The following is a 19,221-nucleotide window of genomic DNA, read 5'->3' on the forward strand; positions in this document are numbered from 1 at the left end:
CGGGTACTTAACTTTCATTTCGCAGTCTGGCGGCACGACTGGCAGGTAAATAGAACAGCTCTTGGTGTCATTAAGCGGCTCTGTGCATCGTCAGGTCTGCACGGCCCATATTTGACTTATTTAACTCTGAGAGGCAGAGTCAAGATGTGCAGTTCAGACGAGAATAATGGTGCTGTTTGATCCTTGGATGTGAGAGATATTTGATGTACTTTAGTGTATAAAGTAGGAAATACCACAGTCAACGACGTCTTCTTGAAGACCTCTGGAGCAGGTCGTCTTTCACCTCTTACTATGAAATTAAGAATGATGTGAATGTGACGAATCCAGCAGCTGATCTATGTGTTGCATTCTTAAATCACTGTAAAGGCAGAGCTCAATGTAACGTACTGACACCAACAGTGGAAGGAGAGATGTTTCAGTTGGTCGCAGTCATCAGTCCGACCCTCAGACAGATGAAGGTAGTCTGTGTGAAGCTTGAAGTTATGCAGTGTTGTCTGACATTGGCTTCGGGAAAAAAATGACGTTAACATATCGCTTCTGTTCGACCTCCGCAGTCTGGATGAGAGAGCGCTGTGTGGAGGAGCTGGTTAGATACAGTAAACACAGCAGGATTGCTTGCTATGCTATAAGTTATTTGCTTTTTAAAAAAATTTTCATTTCTTAATCATAATCTTAATCATCATATTATTGTTGCTTATTTCCTGATATTGCTACGATTTAGTTTGTTCATGTTTGATATATGTATTATGTTTATTCTTTTTCCCTTTCACTCTATGTTTTTCAGTCTCTACATACGTTAAATAATCCTAAAAAATGCAAAAAAAAAAAAAAAAAGGTTTACTTGCTACTGCAGCTTTTAATTGAAGTCAAACTCCATGACATGTCTTGAGGAAATGTGTCATAATTCAGAAACATGATAATAGTGTTGTCATGATACTGGACTTCGATACAATAGCCTACCTTCGAAAATATCAATATTTGATAACTATTTTTGATGCCATGGGGGAAATTTGACGTTAAGGATAAACTTAAACATTAAAAAATATAAGAATATATATTATTATAAAAATAAGAGAGCAAGAAATGAAAAGCAGTTGTCACTGTATAGTTACTTTGATTTACACATTCAAAAAGGAGTGGGAGGAAGTTATTAAATCCCACCTCTTCTCCATAGGTCATTGAGTGAAATGAAACAGACAGCTTCTTTATATAGATAAACCGATACCTAAGACTTTTCTAAATAAACCATACTTAGTAGCTCTTAAATTTGTCACACAAAAATAACCCATATACTGTATTTGTATATAATAGTAAATCAACATTTTTACAATTTTAAATGGTAATGTTAACGCAGTTTTTTGGCCAGCAAACATTGTTATCATGCCAGCATGAGATGAGAGGGGTGACAGCTCACCGAATTTCTTCTTCCTAGGATTGCGAAGGCATGACCCGCCCTACTCTGCCTCCGGTTGGCTTACCTGGACATTTAAACCTATGGAGCTAGAACCATGACAGCAATTTTAGGCATTGAAGATAAATGTTGACATTGGAAAAGCAAAAAAATAGCATTGAAAAAGTTCTAGTGAAAAATAAAAGCCAATGTAAATTAGTTTATTTTAACATTTTGTTTGCATTCTTATGTCTCTGTCGATGACAATTTTCCTTAATGTCAGTCTTGGAGGTCAAGAACAGGAGGCAACCTCTGGGGCTGAAAAATGAAGCCAACTCGCAAAGGCCAAAAATTGTAGTTCCTTGAGTGGCCACTAGAGACCCCCACGCTAAAATGCTTTACAGTAGAAATAAACATGTTTACAGCCTGGTACAAAACACAGTTTTGGTCTCTGTAGCAAATTCAAACAATCCTGACAACTGTACGGGGGTGAATTTTTATGCAACTTTCCCTTTTACATTTTATCAGGGCTTAAAATTATGCATACTTAAGGGTGGGGCAGCTTGAATAACAAGCATCGCTACAGTCTGTGAGTCAGATCCACCCCTTGGTCCTCCACGGCTCCAGCCTCTTGTCCACATTTGATCACTTCTGGCTCCAAAAAACCCCAAAATGGCGACTGCCGAAATGCTAAACTGGAGGCTTCATAATGGGAGTCTATAAACCAATGGGTGACATCATGCTAGCTACGTCCATTATTTTATATAGTCTATGGCCCAGAAGAGAAGCACTCTCATCTCCTGTGAGTATTCAGATTATATATGTCAATTAAGCTTTCCTTGCACCCTCCTCTAAAAATTACAAAAAGAGTAACCCTGACACTGAGAGAAGAGTGACATGAAGAAAAAAATCATTAGATCTTCAATGAAAAACATTAGAATGCAGCAAATATCAAAATAAAAGACTTCACTGTCTGTGTTTCACTTTTCAGTTGAACTCTTCTCACTGCCTTTATTTCCTTTTCTCAATGCCAATTTCTATTTTTGATGCCAACTGTGAGTGTTTTGGCTCCGTAAAGCCTAACCAGTCTCACTCCTCTTGTCTAAAAGTTGCCAACCAACCCAACCAACGAAGGCATGAGCACTGGTCAATCAGAGGGACAGTAGGGATGGTCATGCCTTTGCCATCCTAGGAAAACCAATTTGCAGCCTACGTAGGCGGACTGCACTGTATTATGCAGTCCCTGGTTGGTCCAAAGCTTAGGTTTATTACTGGAGCATTTGATAACAGCTCAGAAAAGACAAATTACTGTGGAATTTTATCAAAAAGTTTAAGTTTTGCAGCTTATAAGCTGCATTTTAATGCTGTTTGATGACCATTTTTTCCACCATATAACCAACTCCACAGGATCTGCTGAACAGATTTCTTGGCAAAAGCACTGAAACTGTTTGCTGTGATGCATTATGTAGGTTGGGTAAGTCTGTGGAAGTTTTCCTTTGTTCATTTTCGCTTCTAGAGGTTAAACAAGAAGTCATCATGGCTGATAACTGAGCTGACTACAGCACCATTAATAATAAAAGTAAATGGACATCTTCCTTTCCTTTTCCCTCTTTTATGCTCAAGAGCAACGACTCCTTCCTAATCAGCTCCCTAGTCAGTCTTTTAATTAACAGCATGTGAGTTTCAGCGTGGTGTGTGATCATCATCAGAACGTTCATATAATTATTTCCTTTTAGCAACACTACAATTACCGACTCAAATTTTCATATTAATATTCTTGCCTTTAATATTAAAAATCTTGCGGTAATGACACAGTGCTTAATGGTGTGGTAAAAAAAACTTTCTTCCATCTTATCAAAGACTGCCAGACTGCGCAAACATCCTCCTTTTTAACAGATTTTTTAGGAGACGACGGGGTTGAGCACTGTACTCGCTGTACAGTACTTTACTGCCAGGCCACCAGAGCCTTGCTTGTTTATTTCCAGCCCAGATTTTGCTGGCTCCTCTGGGGATTCAAACCTGTAATGCAGATACAGTGAAACGAGAGAGACGGAGCAGCGCTGCATGGACCAGGGCTCAGACTGATGAAGTTGCAATCATGTGGCCTTTTGCGTCAGCAAAATGAGGCACCGAGCCCCTCAGGACTAAATACTTCCATGATGATAAGACTGCTGAGGCTTCAGTCAATGACACGCAGGGCAAACAGGGCAGGTTTCAGAGAAATAAGCACCCAGAGAGGTTGTTCTTTTAATCTTGCGTGTGGCCACATTTTGTTTTAGGGTATCAGGGTTGCATAGTAAGTAGAGACACTTTTATTTAAATGAAAGTGTCCTTGACCTGAATCCCTGCTAGCTTCACTTTAGCTATTCTGTATGTGGCTCTGTGCTGTGAGCTCCCTGCGGAGGGGTATAAGCATAGAATTTGCTTCAGGGATCAATAGAGAATCACAAAAAAAATAACTACTGAATAGATGTTTTGCTCAGCATGCTGGGAGTGTTGACCAGACTGTTATCACCAACTTCAGTCCATCTTTGATACTTCTCAAAAATAAGTTCAAAAAGTTAGTATTTCTTGCAAATTCTCTGCATCACACCCCTGTAGAACAGCGAGCAGATGTTAGCTCATCGCTGTCGATTAATGTCTGGCAAACGCCGGGAGCCGATCACAGGTGGCCGCCGCGATATCAATCCTGACAGGTAAACAGGAATGCGCACACGTAGATACGCGCTCTGATGTCAAAGACATACACAGCATTCAGCTTTTCAGGTCTCAGCAGGGTGGCTGGTCTAAAAAAGTAGCTGTGATGACAGAAGCTGCAACCTGTGTGTGTGATTATGTGTGCGTGGTCTCCTTCTGTTTAATTAAACATGGATCTGTCCGGGGGAAGAGAGCACAGACAGATGGCACATAAAAAACGAACTCCATCACACTTTTCACGTTTTTTTTTTTTTTTTTAAAGGGCGGGGGTGGTCCTTGATGGTATTAGAAGAACGTATTCCCACCTTCCTTGATCTTCAAGTGCTGCATACAAATGCATACAACTAACTTTACTGGAGAGGTGCACGCTTTATCAAACACTGTTTCCTGTTTTGAACACTTGAGCTTCACTTCTTAAGGGCTCTAAGTGCACTGAAGCAATTGTTAAACATTGACAGCTGTGCCATTAAGCACCTTATCAGAGTTGTAAATGGAAGGAAGCAAATGTTTCTTTGATCTGAATAAATATGCCGCTATATTACAAGTTAGCCAAGCTGTCCAAATAAAGTCCTCCCTGGAGAAGAGAGTCTCTGAAATCTGCATGTAATTACAACTCTGGTGGCTGAGATGGCCCCAATTAAGTCCATGTTGCGATGGCCGAAGACAAGGCGTCGACAAGGGAACAAAACAAAACAAAAAAAGTGAACGTAAGTAAATGCAACTTCTTTGTTTTGTGCTGTAATCACTGTGAAACTGTCCCCTCCCCTGACACCAATAAAAACCATCTCTAACATCTCCTGCTCAGGGAGCCCGAGCTCAAACATCAAAAACACACACAACTACAGACAGCCAGGCTTTCCCCTTCTGGAGACAGCAGTGACGAGGTGCTGAGATTCCCTCGTGCTCGTCATCGCTTTCCTTTTCTGAACTGAGCTCCTCCAGGAATGTCGTTGCATTCCCGAGATGTCTCGGCGAGGATAATGGTCGCTGTGCAATGACAGAAGTAAGACAGCTGCCATCTGATGGGAACACGTGTGCATGTGTGTGTGTGAGCCGTGGATGATACGGTGCGCCTGCTAAATTGCGACTTAATGGGAGGTCAGTCTTTTCATTTGGGGTGTTCTGCAGCTACTAATGTGTCATGGGCAATTATCAGATACTATATATGCTCTTGAGGTTGCAGGGCCTGTGTGTGGGATGTTTCATAGTGCTGGCAGTGTGTTATTTAGCCTCACAACGGGCCATTACACAACCTGTGGGATGTGCTCTTTTAGCTAAATGTGATTTGGGTCGTTGAATGCTTTTTCAGCAGTGTTTTTCTTACACAAATTTCATCTAACATCCTTTTAATTCTACACAGTTAACGCCTGTGTCCAATCATTTATTCAAAGTATACAGACTGTGTAAACGCACATATTTACTGTACATGAATGCACACAGCAGCAAAGACGTGTCCAATCCTGGTTTTAATCTTAATTCTCAACCCTAAATCTAAACCACTCATTAAAATAACTTAGGTTTAAGGATCAGCTTATTCATAATCCACCCAAAACTCATATTTTTTCTATTAAAATGGCAAAAAAAAAAGCAGCACACAAACAAACACACTTCAAGGATCCCCATGCATCCACAAGACCCTGACCCACATTCTTTAATCCATTTCCAAGAGGGACATGAGAAGCTACAGCTATCATGTTCATTCTCGCTTATTTTTACCAGGACTGTGGATGAGGGAATGTGTTTGTGTGTGTGTCTGTGTCTGTGTCTGTGTGAAAATAGCACCAGAAATAACACGAGCATCACATAATTCTGTCAACAAGGAGGACGCTCATATTTCAACACTTCCTTGCATCAGCCGTGCTTTGGAGAAAGCTTTGTGGCAGAAAATAAGCCTATTCATATGAGGAGTGATTACTGTGTGTGTGTGTGGTATTAAATATGTCTTGGTAATAAATCTGATGACTGCTGCCACTGTATATAAATATAGCCAGGGGATTTGGTCGTGTTAGATGTTCCAATTTCATCACCGCTGACTGTTCATCGCATCAAATGGCTTAGGCTGACTTCCTGAACAATAAGCAGACAGACAGACGGAGGGAGACGGATAGACGGATGTGAGAGCTTTTGTTTTGTTTGACATACCTGACCACACCCGGGACAGTCGTTGCCGTTCTCACAGGTTCTGCGTCGTGACTGGATGCCTCCGCCACAGGGCACGGTGCAGCGTTCCCATGCCGACCAGGCCGACCAGTACACGTGAGGTGGGCAGGGCAGGTGTTCATTGCAGTATCTGCGGAGGGAGAGCAGAGACAGCAGGAGGTCAGCACAGAGCTGCGTTCAATAACATAATTCAGGCTCTCTTTCAATACGGTGATATTATGTGAAAAGGTAATTCTTAAAGGGATAGTCCACCCCAAAATCAAAAACACATAATTTTCCTTCTTACCTGTAGTACTATTTAGTAGTTTGTTTTGGTGAAGGTTGCTGAGTGTTGGAGATATCGGCCATGGATGTCTGCCCTCTCGTGAATATAATAGAGCTTGATGGCACTCAGTTGTGGTGCTCAAAACACCAAAAAAACCCACATTTTAAAAACTCCACCAGCAATTTCTCTTTTTCTCTTTTCCAGACATCATGACCCGGTTACACAAGATAATCCACAGACCTTGTTGGGAGCTGTTTCATGTGGGAACTTTATCTTTCCTGGCAAATTACACACGCTGACCTTATCACGGCACAGACAGAAGAGTGCATGTACTCACGGACGAGAAACTCGTGCTCCGGAGTGAGATGTAAATGTGGGAAATATTTACTCATTTTTTACTCAATTAAATCTTTGAATAAATTGCACCAGAGTGAATAAACATATAATCATTATTAGACATAGATTTTTTGTTGCCTTTGATGTGGTGTATGCATTTGCAGCCCGTGCTCAAGTTGGTGTGTGTGTTTGCCATCTGCACTCAGGTCATGTCATGATGTTCAGAGGATAAGAAACAATTGTGGCAGGAGTTGGGAGTAGAGATCAGAGGGCGTAGCAATAGGAGGGCACTGCCAACAAGGCCCACAACAGGAGGTGAATGTGAACAGCATAAAGGTGAAAGTAATATTGAGACAGTTCAGTCTGCTCCTGCGACCGGCTCGGTTTTTGTGTGTAAAATCTTTGAGGACTCACAGTAAACTTATTTCACTTTACACTCTAAAGCAGTGGTTCCCAACCTTTTTCTTGAGGGACCCACATTTTTACCACTGTTGACTTTTCACTGCAAAAGATTTAGTCAGCTCTAATTTTGTCAGTTGCCACTATGAAGTCAAACTCAAGATAACTCTCTTGGTGCACCCTCTTTGTATTTTTGACAGGTGCCATCGCTTCACTCTGACGCTTCGCCATCTCACCATCAGCTGTTTACTCTTGGCACAGTGGTAGAGGGTCATGGGAGGATGCGAATTAAGTAATATTACATCAATTGGCCAAAGGGGGCGCTATAGCAACCGACTGAAATTGCAAACTTTGAATGGACATATCTCATGCCCCGTATGTCGTAGAGACATGAAACTTTGCACAGAGATGCCTCTCCTCATGAGGAACAAATTTGCCTCAAGAACCCATAACTTCCAGTTATATAGATTTTCCGCCATTTTGAATTTTTTGAAAAACACTTAAAATCGATCTCTTCATAGGAAGTTTGACTGATCTGCATTAAATCCGGTGAACATAATCTAGGGACCAATATCTAAAGTTCCCTCTTGGCAAAAGTTGGAAAACTTACTAAAACTGAGCTTCTATAAGGCAATGAATATTGTGGAGGGCGTGGCTCATCACATAAAGGTAATCTGAGGGGACCCCTCCATTATGGACCCCATCAAACAAAATGGGGGCGCTAGAGAGCTAATTTCTTGTCGATTATTGATTTTTACTAAACTTGGTAGATATGTAGAACAGGACGCCTCAAGGTGACTGGAGAAATTTAACTCTAATTGGCAACTGGGTGGCGCTATAACAACAGAAAAATGCTTAAAAATGGCTAAAATGCGACCGATCGCTGTGGCTCCCCCTGTGGACCAATGTTTGTTTTTCTTTCTAATTTTTGGTATGACTAAGTCATGGTATGGTATGCTGTACATAATCATGGAAACTGTCAGTGTGTCATTCTGTCAGTCAGTCATGGCTGTCCCACGTTTTTCTACTCACTGACGTGGTCAATCTATGTGAAACTGCATGTACGCATTGAGGATTGGCATAGGTAGAAGGTGACAAAGCTACCAATGGGTATGGACTAGTATTTAATTATTTATTTTCAAATAAATGAATAAGCTTTTAAAATAACCCTTAAATGTATTTGTTTTTGACACACAGATGAATTAAATTTTGACACGTAACACATTAAAATTATTACACCCCTTAAAATCAAGAGGGCTTTGCAACCCCCCGTGGCTCTTTGGCGCGAGTAAAGATGTAACTTAACTGGCCTGAGGCAGGATTTTTATCCCGCCTAATGGTATCCTCCTCAGCTGGGTTGTAGCGTTAGCTAGCTCAGTGGTGCTAAGTGAGCTAACAGCAGATGCACTCTTCCTTCTGCATAGTGATACAATTCGTAGTTCAGCAGAAAGAAAATAGTTCCTACATGAAACTGCTCACAACAAGGTCTGTGGATTATCTTGAGTAACTGGGGCATGATTTCTGGAAAGACACATTGCTGTTGAGTTTTTCCAAACATATTTTTTTGCCGCTTTGAGCACCACAAGCCAAGTGCTATCTAGTTCTATCGTATTCCTTATATTCTACAGCTGATATCTCCAACACTCGGCGACTCACTCCAAACAGTCTACACTGAATGGCACTGCAGGTAACTGTCCCTCTGTGTATTTACTGGATTGTGTACTCTTGAGACTTACGAGGTAGTCTGCAAGCTTTGACAATAGAGCTCAACTTACGCTGGGAACATATGACTGGATCATGTATGACAGCATCTTTTGAGTGGTTTGTGGAAAATGGAACAGCTACTTTATCAGTCAGTGCACTAAAATTATATGTGAAGGGCACTGGAGACGTCACCGCACTCTTGAAACCTTGCCACCGAATTGAAATAGCTACAAAGAGTTCATACCACAAGACAGGGATGTCTGCGAAGGCATGTAAACTTCACTTAAAAAAGAAAAGACTTGAACAAACCCAACATGTGTCTTTGATGTGGCCGTGGCGCGCAGAGAACACGGTGCACTGTGAACCAGAACATTTGATTGAATCATGCCACCAGAGACGGCTCTGTGGTGTATTTCTGTTCACGGCGTAATGGCCAGCGTTGCATAAAAGCACATCTAAGAAAATTCCATCTCAAATCTTAATGGACGTGCATATGCATTTTGCATAATTCATTGATACAGCCTATTAAAAAAGCCACAAAGACGCATGCATCATCTCTAATTACATCGTTTTACAAGACAGGATTACTACGATGTCTAAAATACTTAATTACTCAGTCCTCATTATACAATAACGACAGACGATTGCCAGCCTTATTAGAGCAATATAATGTATTTTATAACTTTTACGCATACTATAAAATCAATTTTACTGCTGTTTTGTTGTGTTTTTGGCACATGGGTGCCTTTTAAGGAAAATGGAGTCTTCTTGTGCTAAAATAGCTTTAACTTTACACTCTTCCTCCAGAGGCTCAGGCTGGGTATTTCCATTGTACTATTCCCAAATACTCTGCTATTGTTCATGGCAAATCAAAAGCTACATTCTGTATACCCTGGATGTAAAAATCCTTGGAGCACTGTGTTCTCTTTCCACTTCTACTAATCTGCACGCTTGTAGTGGGATGATACAGTGGGGAAAGAGGAGTGTGGAGAAGTCAGAAGAAGTGTGGATTACAATCTTGCACACACACACACATATTGTATGCACACGGGCTTGTATACAGACCCGAAATACTCCTGCTGCACCACAGCACAGTAAGAAACCGCTGTGATCAATGCGAAGCAGATTTAGAGCCTCAGAATCATCATCATACACACTTTAACCACCCCAGACGAGTCATAGCTTTGGTCCATCGTATCCTTTTCTCCTCACTCTAAAAACACACAGAGCTGATCAGACTAAAACGCTCCTAATTACCTGCTATAGGCTGAGTAAGCAGTGTGGACGATGTCAGCGTGCTGAGGGAAATACCAACAGAAGGTTCATAAATGCAGGCATTAACCAGCCAGATTTAAGCCCATAGCGACGACGTGCACGGCTGGTTTCAGAACATTTGCTTTATCTTTAAAAGCTCTGCCTGCTGCAAACAATCAGGTCCAAACTTGGGAAGGCTGCTGGTAGAAAGGAGAGGTGAGGGAGGGTTAGCTTAGTATCCTTTTAGTCTTTATAAACATGTGTACATATGAGCTCACACTGTATGCATGCATGTTTGAACAGAAGTCTTGCGCACTAATCCGAACGGGGAACTCGAGGCAACATGGGAAGAACAAAGCGAGCAGTGAGGCTTATTGCAGACGCCTAACACCTCTGAAGGAGGCCTGTGCCCCATAAAATAAAAGTCTCTCGCAGCATTAAAAGAATCGTTCAGTTCGCCAAAGCTGATAAAGTGCCAGTCCTTTTCATGCCATGCGGATTGAAGTCTGTACAGAAGACCTATTTCACACATGGGCGACTATAAACAACAGATGCGGTGGAAGTTTTTGGACATCATTGTGCATGTTTAATATCCAATGAGAATTTTTCCCCATTTTTTTTGGAAGCAATAGTGATATACATGCCTGACACACCTGGATATGCTCACATTGAACACACACAAAAACATTTTTCTAGCATCCCGCTCCTTTTCTCCCTGCGGCGGACTCAAACTGACACAGCATAATTCATCTGTTAACACATTTTCTTTTTCTGTCGCTCTGCCGTACTGTCCATCTGTCTTACTCTCTATGTGTGTGTGTCTCTCTCTCACACACACACTACAGCACACAAAGACTCCTCTCCTCTCTCCCTTACACAGATCCTTTTCCAGCCCTCACAGCTGGCCCCTAACTGGCCTAAGGTGTTTTAAATAGCTGAACAGAGCAAGTACCGAGAGCAGGAAGGGGAGATGAAACAAAGGAGAGTAAAGCTTGGAGAAAAAAAAAAAAAAAAAAAGAGGGGGTGGCAAAACCTGCTTCTGGCCTCCCGTGGTCTTTAGTGCCAGCCAGTGGTTTTTTTTTTTTTTTCTTGGCGTGGTTCGTGAGTAACAGGGCTGTGCCGGTTACTCCATATATTTTTTCTCAGAGCCCCTGGTGGAGCAGTCCTTGAGAAAAGGACTGCTCCACCAGGGGCTTGAGTGAGTAAGAAAAAGGAAAGTGGAAGGTTAGAGGAGGGATAGAGGAAATGAAAAAGTGCAGAGAAAGAAGCGAAAAAAAGGATGTAATATAAGGTTCATCCTTGAAGGCCGTATCCAATTACTCGTCCGTCGCAATGCTGTTTCCGTTGCTGTGGTAACGATTGGTAACAATTTATTTCTCCCTTTTCCTCCCCTGTACCCTCTGAACTGTATTTATTTGCACTTTTTCTGCCTCCACCACTGGCGAGCGGCAGGAGCTGGATGAAAAACATCAGCAGGATGCTTCGCTTGGCGACGTGGAGACGACGGACACAGAGGAAGAATGCCTCACTTCATTAAGAAACACCACTCTCTATTAAGATGGAATTGAAATACTGTAATATAGCCACGGTCGACTAATTTTCAAACACCGTGGAAGCTGTCAAAGCTTTCAACAGTGGTTTCTTGATTCGGCAAACACTGAACTGAAGTTTGAGATAACCAGAATAAATTGAGAGAACTTTAACTGCAAGAATACGCATCTCTTGACCTGATCTACCTGGGTTGCTTTGCATGTCTCTTTGTGCTTCTTCACATACTTTCTCCTTGAAAAAAAAACAGATTTTTTTTTTTCCCAAGCCTTGAAGGTTGCTTAGAAACCACACAAACACATCTTTAAAAAGGCGATTATTCAACGGCAAAGCCTCCAAAGCTTCAAAACGTGGACTCGGCCTGTGTGTGAAAGCCAGATAATTACCCAAGCGCAGGCCTATCCCACTCATTCCTTAATTGGCTGTCACGAAGTTGGACAGAAGTGAAGGGAAAAAAAAAAGAAACGAAAAAGTCACAGTGAAAGTCATTTTGTTCCATAATTTGCAACCTGCCGTTCGAAAAAAAAAAAAAAAATGCAGGTTGCAAATTAAGGATATTTCTTTTTCAAACACGGACAGAAAAATGCAAACACAAACTTACAGCGTGTATTCGCTTTAATCAGCAGATTGTAAATGAATGTATGAACATATAAGCGCTCCAGGTGGGTGTGTGTTTTACCTCTCCTCACGGTTTTGGCCCACACACACTCGTCCGCCGTGGCGAGGGGTCGGGTTGCTGCAGGAGCGTTGACGGACCTGGAAGCCGATGCCACAGCTGGTGCTGCACGGAGACCAGGAAGTCCAGGGAGTCCACGCTCCGTTTCTATGGAGACACATAGGGATACATCAGCCTGAGCTACTTTGGGTGATGATGTAGAGATGATGGTGGCAAAGGGATTTTAACTATTAACCCTCATTGTTCTCAGGAGTTGATTAAATGTCTTTGTTAGACATAAATACACAAAGCATTTCTGTGTTCTGCTTATATGACAACAAGCTGCATATTTCTGTTTTGTTTCATTATAAATTTAATACCTTTGTTCCTGCTAGTCAGATAAAACTACTTAAAGTTTTTAATTTGGGCTCTGGCAACTACTTTCAGACATTAATTAGACTAAAAAGATTAATTTATTGTCAGAAAAAACAACAGATAAATTAATTAAGCCTGAAAATAATCCTGTGTTGCTTCGCCTCATCATCAACTAACACTTATCTTTCATGTAAGTGGCACCATCTCAGTTAATTTGAACTCTGTGAGTGTTAATAAAATCAGTTATAAGAAAGCTGAGAGGGTGAAAATAACAACAGCCAATCAACACCTTTTAACCCAAACTGAAAAGGAAACAATTTATTGTGTATGGATTACTGAGGAGGTGTGAGGATACAGGAAATTAATTAATAATATTTTTTACACTTATCCCCTTACCTCTTTGTCACCCTCTCTGTTATGGAGATAGGTGCATACATATTCATCGACTGGAGACAAAGAGATCAAAGATTTACAGACATGAGCTAGTGTATCAACAAAGAGTGTACCTGGAGCAGTTGGCGACCTCCACGCTGATGCCGTAGCAATGCTGGCCACCACACTGAGGGGCGGGGCTATCACAGGCGCGTGTGCGACACAGGCAGGACCCGGCGCTGCCTCCGTCGTTATGACTACACATGGACCAGCCTGACCAGGCGCCAAAGCCTCCATCAACAGTCACATTACGGATCTGTTAGTGATGAAAAGGGCCAAAAATAAAACATTTGAGAGTTAATGGCTTTTCTGAGAAACTGGTCATTGCATTACACTGATGCTCTCAGGGATGTATTGCTCCGGGAGACACAGCCCACGGCTACGGTGGATGCAAACAGAAATCAATTTTCCTCAGATAGATGCAAAAATAACGGCATTACATCACATACAGCACATCCAAAATTGTGCAGTTATACGGACAAAAATGTGCTGTAAACACGAGGAAGATATATGGAAATTGTCTCTGGATATGATGAGATTCCAAAACGGCAAAAGAGAGAGATTCAGAAAGGCAAATCAAAGCCGTGAATGGACACATTCAAAAGACAGAAATATGAGGAAATAAAAGTGGCAGCATAAATAGACATCTAAAGCAAAACACAATGAAACAGGAAGGCTCAGATATTACAGGAGCTATGAATTACGAGTGATGTCCTGAGCACACGAGCTAAATGCAAAAACGCACCGGTGTGAGATCCAGCGCTGCAGATGATATGAGCCATGTCGCTGCTACATTTCAGGGTGATTTAAAAATGCAAAGAGCTCTTTCATACACGGAGAAAAGGGAGTGTGATCATCAGCTGCTTTGGCAGAAGCAGAAATAACATCTGCCCCGCGCTCTTTGTGGTAATTGAACTCTGCCGCGTGCCTAAATGGGGGACGCTTGGCTAAGACAGACAACATTTGCATCAACGCGCTGCCTAGAAAGCAAACAACTAGAAAGAGGCAGACAATATCGCATTTCTTTCACCAATCATTTACAGCTGGGGCTATAAATCATATAGCACATGTATACAACATCTATTCTATGCTGTGTATTTGCCCCTAAAAGCTGAACAAAAATATACAAAAACACATAAAGGATTCTTTTTCCTGCTGAGAAAAGTACATTGGTAATTTGTTTCATAAAAATAGGAACACAGAAATGAAAGGAGACCAGACACAGGATGATAGATCAAGTCTGAAGGATGATGAAAAGCACTCATGTTTAATGCGTCTTGTAAGAGTAAAAGTAATTTCTCTTTCACAAGCTGAAATTACAACAGCTGTCTCCTTTTTTATTCTAAAGAATACTGTAACATCATGTTTTTGGAGTGGGGGTTGATTAAAATTAGTTTTCGGCAAAGTGGGCTCCTCACAAAAACATTTACTGAGCACAAATTTCCATTTTTTGTGAGTGGAAACATACAGACTCGCACCTTCCCTAAAACTACAGGGAGACTAATTTCTGCTTGTTTTCATATAGACGTGAAGCTGTGGTGCCAGATGGCGTTTGTGAATAAGTTGGTAAAGCATAACTCCTGCCTCTGCCTACACAACACCACTGAGCGTGCAGAACCTGAACTGGCCTCCAGCTCCACGCTGCCACTTTGCAGGAGAAAGCAACGGAGCAGACATTCAGCCAGTTTAGCCATTTCCAAAACTGTTAATGGACTCATAGGGAGTGAAAGAAAAACTGTGATACAAAGACTGCTTCTTGTTTTTCAGTTTTCACGGTTTGGCATTGAGTCGCTGCGAGCAGACAATTCTCCCCTTCTGGCCTGGCTTCACACGATCTATTGTAAAGCCATATTTCTCTGTCAGCATACAAAGTTATTACTGCCAGAGTTAATTCATGCTCGCTCTAAATGTATTGGACCTGGTTAGACCAAGGTTAAGTGAGTAAATACATATTCCATTACTGGTGTGGGCAGTGGTATGTGGCTAAATGAAAATACATCAAAACTAAAGTTTGTGGCTTCACTGCTGCTGAAAATATGGACATTATCTTTGATTTAATCCTTAAAGTGATACCTTTGAGACAGTTAGCTTAGCTTAGCACGACTGGACAGCAGTGTGAAACACCCACAAGCACCTCTGAAGCTGAATATATTGTTTCTTTACTCCGTACAAGAGTAAAAATTAAGAGTTTTATGGGAAATTTTTTATGAGCAGTGACTTCCCGGCCAGGTGGCACAGAGATGCAGTGGTTAGCACCGTTGCCTCACAGCAAGAGGGTTCCTGTTTCGATCCCAGGAGGTAGCCCTTCTGTGCAGAGTTTGCATGTTCTCCCTGTGTCAGCGTGGGTTTTCTCTGGGTACTCCAGCTTCCTCCCACAGTCCAAAGACATGCAGGTTAAGTGGTGACTCTAAATTGGCCGTAGCTGAACTAAGCATTAGCGTTAAGCTAACTGTCTCCTAGCTCCAGCTTCATATTTACCATACAGACATGAGAGTGGTATCGATCTCGTCTAAATTTTGGCGACAGAATGAATAAGCATTTTCCCAAAATGTTAAACTATTCCTTTAAAATTTGTACTATAAGCAGCAGAACAGCTAACACCTACCATACACTAGAAGAGTTAAAGAAAAACTTTTTAAAGACTAAAATCTGAGACCTTCTAACATGTATAAACAATATGAGTTTTTAGTCACAGACAAAGATTTTGCAAAGACTTGGGATTTTCACTATTCATCAGAATCAGAATAGGAACATGTCCTGAAAAAAAAAATCTTTCTCTCCTCCCTTCCTTCTTAACACTGTTATCTGTCTCTCAGCTCTTTTCTTTGCCCTTGTTGTGTCTGTTTCGCTGCTGTCTACTGCAAATCCACTCAACAAATACAGTCTATGGGCAAGACACGTGACAGATGCATCAACAAGTGCAGTGTAGCCAGTCAGAGGCAGAGTAGGGTGGGTCTTGCCAGGATTACTTCAATAGCGAAGCAGCAAGCAGAATAAACTGAAAGATTAGTGTGTGATGTCACGTGGAAGTGCTTCCCCTCGTCTAAATGCCTCAGTGTGGCGCTGGCGCCAATCACATTACTTATCCTCAGTTTTATTATCCTTTCTTTTATTTACTGAAAAGCTATTTGACGAAGAAGTAGTGACGTTACCACCATGCTACTGAGAGATGCAGTTAAGTTAGTAACAGCGCCATTTGTAGTGCCCAACACTGCATATTAACAATTCCTTGTACTGTCAATTTGGCACCAATATAACCCATAAAGATAAACTGCATATGCAGACAAACTTTACATGTGGATACTGTTACCTTAACTCACTACCAGCTCTGTAGGGTAGCTGTGCTATTGTAGTCGGAGGAGACTGTGGGAATGAGAGGCAAACTGTTTCATAAATGAGGATTTCCTGCTTTTCCAGAATCCAAGAGATCACAGACTTGCACATGTTCTTGCCTTCACCGAGTCCCCTCCATGTTTAATGTCCACCTAGTTTGCTGTTTTTAGTTTGGTGCTGGAGGGAACAGTAGTATGTTCATGAACCAAGATAATAAATTAAAAATTAAAAAAATTAAACATGTTTGATTTCGCGGTAACATCAAGACGAGAGAAAAAGGCTGATTTAAGGCAGCTCAGACAGAGTTTTATCACCACTTTACGCCAAGGAATAGAGATCACAGGAGCATGCATCAACTCAGGTAAAACTTTCATGATTTTATTCTGACACAGCGACAGTAAAATCTCTTGAAAAGTAGTTTTGTTTATGGCCGGCATAAGGTAACTAGATTCAGGGTGAGATGGCTTAAATGAAAGTATGACTATGTTTGATGTAGTAATGCCTCCAGAAAGACTCTGATTAGCTTTAGCCTCCAGCATGAGAAAAAATGTTGAGTTGCAGCCGGTGGTGACTGGCGAAATTCTAACGTGTGTGCCTGCATATGCATATGCATGCATGATTGTGTGTCCGTGTGTACTGTATATCTGAATGCATATGAGAATGCACTGTTAGCCAAGTTTCTGCCACAGCTCTGCTGACAGATGCCACTGGGTGCTCAGTGGCTTGACTGCCAAATATTTCTCTGAACATGAAGCCACATAAAAGGGCACGGAAGCACACAGCACTCTCCGCTGTGACTGGCTTGAAAATGATGTCTGTGAAACGCTTAAAAAAAAAAAAAAAAAAAAAGAGGCAGCGCTTTGCTGGAATTGATAGGCTTACCGCCCCCCTAATACTGCTCCCAAATTTGGTTCACGTTAAAATAAATGGAAGAGCTGTTTTTCTAATGAACAAGCAGTCAGAGGTGAATGATTGAGGCAGCGCTCTGGATCATTCCCGCGGTACACGTCGCTCCCTTCAAGTCAAGTTGCTCAGTCCCAAGATGCTTTTCTTTGGCGAAGATGTATGTTTCTCCAGCTGGTTTTAGGGGATGTTGCTTGTAAGTTGTGAGCGTATGGAGAGAATACAGAGCAGGCTGTGGCGCTCAAAGGAGAGGAGCAACTATGAATGTTAGTATTACATTCATGTGGAGAGGAGAGCGACCACGGAGGGCGGGTAAGGATAATTGTGTTTTCAAAATAACTTCTAAAGTAAAGGCAGCAAAGGAAGAAAGTAACAAGCGAGTCAACTGCAGCAGTGACGTACGAACAAATGAAGCAGCGGTGCTTTGATACTCACGGGACATTTTGAGATGCTCTGCTCCCATTGGCTCATCCTGACACTCTCCTCCAGCGTGGTGCATTTCTTCAATAACAGGTCCCAGCCACAGTACGGGTCCCTGGCTCCCACACAGGCTCTGGAAGGACAATAAAGTTCACTTTAATGGGCTTTTAATAACCAGTCACATGCGAGCACAGAGCACTCTGCTTTGTGACAGGACATGAAATCTAACATCAGGTTGAGACAAAGAAGGCAGATCATGGGGGAAGCTGGGAGATAAGGCGGCGTGAGAAATGATAGATGGAAAAATATGAAATGGGAGCGATAAGATGGGGAGAAAGAAGTGGCAAAGGAGAGCTGGTGAAACAGCAGGGAAGAGATTGTGTAGAGGTGTAGAAGTGCAAAGCAAATTAACATAGAGGAGAGGAAGAGGAGACGCTTGTCAAGTGACAGAGAAGAGGGGAGAGATAAGCAAGGCAGGGGGAAAATGTTAATAAGAGTATTGCGATGCTCTACAATGCTTACATTGCATCAGCATCCTAAAATTACGTCTTAACACAATGTGCTGACTGATTTCTCAGGTAATCTCCAGCCAAGCACCGGGATTATAGTTTCATGTCCGCGTACACACACACGCGCGCGCGCATTCTGACTCAAACAGCTTATCAGCCCAACAAATATTCACTGTGAGGATACTGTGGCAAAGATAGCAGGATCTGTCTTTGCCGTATCTGCTTCAGGTACTTTATTGAGCGCAATAAAAAGCCTGATGTTACTCTTTTCATGCAAATACAAGTCTGCGGTGACAGCACAATGACATATCTCCGTGCCACAAGCGTCAACGGCGCCTGACATGCCCCTGGTGATATGTAACCAAAGTTGTCCGTGGGTTTCATAACAATGAAGCGCAGACACACAAACTAGTGCAAGGGCACGAGATCATATGCATCCGTCCGTGTGAAAATGCAGAAAGGCAAACGCTTGTGCTCGCTCGCGCACACACACAGAGGGTGGCTGACGTAACGTCTGGGTGGCTAACAAAAAACGCAGAGAGTGACAGGCTGCATGTGTACGGACAAGGATACCAGGGGTGACGGCAGCAGCAAATGAAAGGGATAGGGAACAAGATAATACCTGTCTTTCAGAGGGCCTTGAGGGCCTTGCTGATTGTACACCACCCATCAGTGAACCACGCAGCACACACACACATCCAAACAGAGAGGCAGCCTTCTAATATTTCAGTCAAGTACACCTCAAAGAAATGTCAGTGATGAACCCAGTAACTCCCCCTGTACCGTAGCTGCCAGTCTGTGTTCATGCTTTTTATTTCTTTTATCTGTTTTGTTTGTTCCG

The 19,221-nt window shown here is 42.1% G+C and overlaps 1 protein-coding gene across 3 annotated transcripts in view; it reads right to left on the reverse strand.

Moving 5' to 3' along the window:
• Window positions 1-19,221, reverse strand: part of sema5a (sema domain, seven thrombospondin repeats (type 1 and type 1-like), transmembrane domain (TM) and short cytoplasmic domain, (semaphorin) 5A) — a 185,852-nt gene that overhangs the window by 43,252 nt on the left and 123,379 nt on the right. For all 3 annotated transcript variants that reach the window (XR_007448256.1, XM_049565099.1, XM_049565100.1), the window contains exons 12-15: window positions 17,887-18,004; window positions 13,290-13,471; window positions 12,433-12,576; window positions 6,230-6,377 (exon numbers count right to left, since the gene is read on the reverse strand). Coding sequence is in view for 2 of the 3 variants with exons in the window: in XM_049565099.1 (XP_049421056.1) it covers window positions 6,230-6,377; window positions 12,433-12,576; window positions 13,290-13,471; window positions 17,887-18,004 (592 nt within the window). In the remaining variant the exon portion in view is untranslated. The remainder of the gene's footprint in view (window positions 1-6,229; window positions 6,378-12,432; window positions 12,577-13,289; window positions 13,472-17,886; window positions 18,005-19,221) is intronic.

Source organism: Epinephelus fuscoguttatus, linkage group LG21, assembly GCF_011397635.1.
Source record: "Epinephelus fuscoguttatus linkage group LG21, E.fuscoguttatus.final_Chr_v1".
NCBI classification, from domain to species: domain Eukaryota; kingdom Metazoa; phylum Chordata; class Actinopteri; order Perciformes; family Serranidae; genus Epinephelus; species Epinephelus fuscoguttatus.